This window comes from Entamoeba invadens (genome assembly GCF_000330505.1).
Source record: "Entamoeba invadens IP1 unplaced genomic scaffold scaff_1105074724821, whole genome shotgun sequence".
Lineage (NCBI taxonomy): Eukaryota > Evosea > Mastigamoebida > Endamoebidae > Entamoeba > Entamoeba invadens.
This window is the reverse complement of record NW_004440095.1, coordinates 1-3,057: the sequence shown is the minus strand read 5'-3', so window position 1 is coordinate 3,057 and position 3,057 is coordinate 1. Positions and strand designations below refer to the sequence as shown.

General features: G+C 27.8%; 1 protein-coding gene across 1 annotated transcript; it reads right to left on the bottom strand.

Annotated features, from left to right (window-relative positions):
* EIN_043080 (hypothetical protein) lies at positions 1-2,821 on the bottom strand (the record flags this gene model as incomplete). The annotated part of the gene is made up of 2 exons (XM_004253543.1): positions 1-996; positions 1,167-2,821. Coding segments are annotated over 2 exons (2,651 nt in total), but the record flags the coding sequence as incomplete, so codon positions are not given.
* Positions 2,822-3,057: the final 236 nt, after the last annotated feature.

Genomic DNA, 3,057 nt, shown 5'->3' with positions numbered 1-3,057 from the left:
AACTTTTTTATCAGATTATCACCAAAATTGTTTACTATATATTTTTGATATATTTCAATATAAAAAGACGCTTCAAGTTCATCATACAAATGCGGCTTTATTATGAATTGTTTGATTTCTTTAATGATCCGTGGTATTCTTTCATAGTGTTTATTAAAAATTCTTCTGCTTTTTGTATATTGAAAAATTTGATCAAAAACTGGTGGAAAATCCGAATGAGTAATTGTTACACCATTTGACGTGTTATTTTGATCTGAAAATGTATTGCAATTTTGAGGAATAAATATCTTAACGTGGTCACACGTGGCACTTTCAATTTGAAAAGAAGATATTAACGGAAATACAAATTCACAATTTGAACAATTTGAAAAAATCAATTTGTCGACTTTTTCAATTCGTCTAAATTCGACTTTTTCGTTTTTCAAGTTTTCAACGTGAAAAACTTTGGAAGGCAAACAAATGCACTTTTCATCGCCAATTTTATACGCCGAAAAGTCTAAAACGACTTTTCCAATTTGGAAATTTAGACATAAACACGTCGAATTTTTCAACTGCATTTCTCTGACGTAAATTTGAGAAGCTTTGACATAATCATCTTTAGAGTATTTAATTTGAAACAAAACGTCCGAATTGACAATCCCAACTTTTTGGACAACATCTTCTGTAAGTTTAAGTGAGATATTTTCGCTATTTTGGATAACAATTGTGTTCACTTTAATAACTCCAAAATTAGACGAGTGACGATTGTGATTAGATTTGGGTGTCTTTTGAAATGAACAATTGTTTATTTCTAAATGAGACAAACTCAAATCAACGGGTTCAAACGTACAACATTTCAAATTTTCTATTTTAAGTGTTTTGAGAACTCCATAACAAAAATAGAGTTGACAATCTCTTGCATTTTTTATATTAACATTATCACTCGAAAGTACTTTTGTCATAATTTGTTTCGAAAAGTCGATTTCTAAACATTCTTCAGCAACAATGAATTTGTATCTGATTTTTTGTTTTTCAATTGTTGTGGAATGTTTATCTTGTTACTCTCAATTTCTTGATACATTTCAATTTGTGTAAATATTCCAGTGATTAAAATGTCACTAGAATTTCTGACGGTTACATTTTTAATTTTATTGTCGCCAGTTTCAATTGAAAATTGTGTGCAAGACAATATTTGCACAGTTTCACAATTCAATGTTTCTCTCAGCTTATAATCGTGAATGTTTAAAAATGTAAACGTTTTGACTTTGTTTGTATACGTAAAACTTTTAAAATCGAAAGTTTTTGCCACCACAAAGTTTTCAATTTGTGTTTGATCCAAAAATACTGAAGAAGATTTTGTTGTCACGAATTCTCCAATGTTTTGTGCATCAACAAAAACAATGTTATCGGAGTTATATAAAAATACAATTTTAATTACTTCACAGAACACTTTGATATTATTGCAATATCTAAAAACAAGGGAAAGGGGTATCGAATTTTTGTTTTTGATTTTAACACTGTTATTACTCAAATCATGAAGACACATTTCTCTTCCTGTTTCGTTATAAAACACAAACAAATTGTTTTCCAAATCTCGCAAGCACATATTTGAAATTGTTTTTTCTGTAATATTAAAAATAGAATCTGCACAGTGAATTATAGTGAGTTTTTCAAGTTTGGTTAAAACAGGAAGTGTAAAGTGACGGACATCACTTAAAAACAATTCTGTGATATTCACGAATGGAAATGACAAATTGTTTTTATATAAAACACATTCAAATTTATTTTTGTCATTTTCTTCATTTTCATTAATTCCAAATTTGTTACAATTATTTACTGTTATACATTCTGAATTTTCCATTGAAAGGTAGTCAACACTTACTATTGCATTTTCAGAAATGCATTTTGTATTATAAAGAAGAACGTTTTTTGCTTTTAGTTTATTACTCAAAACAACTTTACTGTTTTCTATATTTAAAATTTCAACACTTTCCAACTCGCCCAATTTTGTGACATTTTTATTATTATCTCCATTATCACTGCGATATGTTGTTATTGTTAACTTATATACACAATAGTTCTTTACAAATTCTTCAATCTTTTCAAGATCTTTAAGTTTCGCATTATACGTGTTGTCCACTATAATTGTCACACTAAAAAAAGAAGGAATGAGAAATTCTACTTTTTCAAGTGAAATTTTTTCTCCAAAGAAAAAAACGTTTTTAAAAGTTCTGAAAATTTCAAAGTCCCTGTCAAACATCACAACAAATTTGCAGTCAAATTTTTTTGCAATGTTTTCCAAATAAATAAAATCTTTTTCTTCAAGTGGCTGCGAGTCAATCAGATAGAAGAACTTCGGGTAATACTTTTTGTCGACTTTTTGGAGGATGAAATTTTCAGTAAAACATTTCATGTAGAAATAGACGCATCGGACTGATACAACATGTTCCATGTATTCACAGAGATTGTGAACTCCTTCTTCAACAGACGATGTCACAGATGTTTTGTATAATTCAGCAAACTCGTCTGACCCAATACTTTCTAATTTAGAAATTATACTCTTCGGTGTACTTTGTTGAGACGATTGGTATCGACGAATGCGTTTTGGAAGTGCAAGTAATTGTAATGGGACATCGAGATAATTGAGGTCTACGGTGTCTACTGTAAAGTTCTTTAAAAACCATTGGAGATCATATAATTCATTAAAAGCGGGATTGACGTGTAAAGAATTGACTGTCAATTGACACTTCTTGTTTATTAAAATAAAGTTAAAAAGTGTGTCAGCTGTTTTAAGGTATAATGTGACGTTCATTAGAAAAACCATTTGGAGCTGTTTAGTCATTTTAAATTTCTGAGTTTAGTTATAGTTTATTTCAAAAACTCAAATATATTTAGTATTAATATTTTATTAATATAATAAAAAAAGAATTTAATATAAATTTTTTTATTAATTAATAATTATAATAATTAATTATATTTATTATAACTATAGTTGTTTGTGTTTTTTTTTTTATTATTTTTATTAAAAAGGGTTTTTATTTTTATTAACCAAATAAAAAGAATTACAGTCATGCGAAA